At 48.4% G+C, this 1,511-nt stretch overlaps 1 protein-coding gene across 1 annotated transcript; it reads left to right on the top strand.

Annotated features, from left to right (window-relative positions):
• Positions 1-766: 766 nt before the first annotated feature.
• On the top strand, positions 767-1,506 carry LOC121964636 (E3 ubiquitin-protein ligase TRIM35-like; the record flags this gene model as incomplete). Its single annotated transcript, XM_042514837.1, has 1 exon — positions 767-1,506. A coding segment is annotated over one exon (740 nt), but the record flags the coding sequence as incomplete, so codon positions are not given.
• Positions 1,507-1,511: the final 5 nt, after the last annotated feature.

Raw genomic sequence — 1,511 nt, forward strand, 5'->3', positions numbered from 1 at the left:
ACATTTCTCTTGGGAAGATATTCCGAAACTTAAGGTTTCGTCTGCTCAGCCTCAGAAAACAAAATTACTCAGAACATACAAAAAAAATAAAGTGGCTGCTTAGAAATGGGGAGACGGGTCACAGAGTCTGCTCTGCGAACATCCATATTTACATTCATGACTTTTTAATTTTCCTTTCGTTGGAGGACAGGGGGCCTTGGTTTTGATTCTAAAACTCTTTGCCAGTTTAATTTATGATGCCATGAGGAGCGCCAGCTTAGTGTCATAAATTCAGTTCAGACCATGCTCGAGGAATAATTAGCAGCCAGAAAGCTTGGGTTCAAATTTGGAGATTTTTGGCAGTCGAGGAGGGTCTCTGGTGGTTTGTAACGAGAGCCGGTGTTCTGGTGCAGTGTTTCTCTTTCTCTCTCTGTCTCTCTCAGCTTTCTTTCCCGCTCTCTCGATGTGCGTCTTTCACCGCTGCGCTCAGTATGGGGGCTTGATGGATGAACTGAAGTGATTGGATAATACGAGGCTGTCGTGGATCACACATAAAATCAACCTGATCCCGTCAATTCAACTAAACAGCTAAAGGATGTGAGTAACGGCGACTGGCCAAGTAGCTGCGGCGCAGACCAGGCTCAGTAACAGCTTTATGTTTGCTTTAATTGTAAAATACGCCACCGGCCTAACACATCTCTGCTGCATTAACACCGCGTACTGGTGTTTTTCTCTCAGCCCTCTGATTTGTGGCTGAGCCCAAATACTGCACAGACTTAATATGCAGATAATTGCAGTGGTGGATGGAGTCACAGCTTCTGTAAAGACTGTCTGAAGAGTTGGTGGACACAGAAACCAGCACAGGAGTGTCCAGTTTGTAAGAGAAGATCTTCAAAGTCTGAACCACCTTGTAACCTGGTGTTAAAGCAGCTGTGTGAGGCCTTCTTACAGGAGAGAGATCAGAGAGCTTCAGAGGCTCTCTGCAGTCTGCACTCTGAGAAACTCAAACTCTTCTGTCTGGACCATCAGCAGCCGGTGTGTCTCATCTGCAGAGATTCAGAAAAACACAGCGACCACAGATTCAGACCCGTCGATGAAGCTGCACGACAACACAAGAAGAAACTTCAGGAGACTCTGGAGCCCTTAAAGGAGAAGTTAAAGGTTTTTAAACGAGTTAAAGTGAAGTCTGAACAAACAGCAGCTCACATGAAGGTCCAGGCCCGACGCACAGAGACGCAGATTAAGGAGCAGTTTAAGAAGCTCCACCAGTTTCTGGAGGAGGAAGAGGAGGCCAGGATGGCTGCACTGAGGGAGGAAGAGGAGCACAAGAGTCAGAGGATGAAGGAGGAGCTGGAGGCTCTGAGCAGAGAGATAGCGGCTCTTTCAGACACGGTCAGAGACGCAGAGGACGAGCTGAGAGCCGAAGACGTCTCCTTCCTGCAGAGATACCAGGCTGCGGTGGACAGAGTCCAGCAGCGCCCCCTGCTGGAGGATCCACAGCTGCTCTCAGGAGCTCTGATAGACGAGGCCAC

The sequence above is a fragment of the Plectropomus leopardus genome, unplaced genomic scaffold (assembly GCF_008729295.1).
Source record: "Plectropomus leopardus isolate mb unplaced genomic scaffold, YSFRI_Pleo_2.0 unplaced_scaffold16507, whole genome shotgun sequence".
Taxonomy (NCBI): domain Eukaryota; kingdom Metazoa; phylum Chordata; class Actinopteri; order Perciformes; family Serranidae; genus Plectropomus; species Plectropomus leopardus.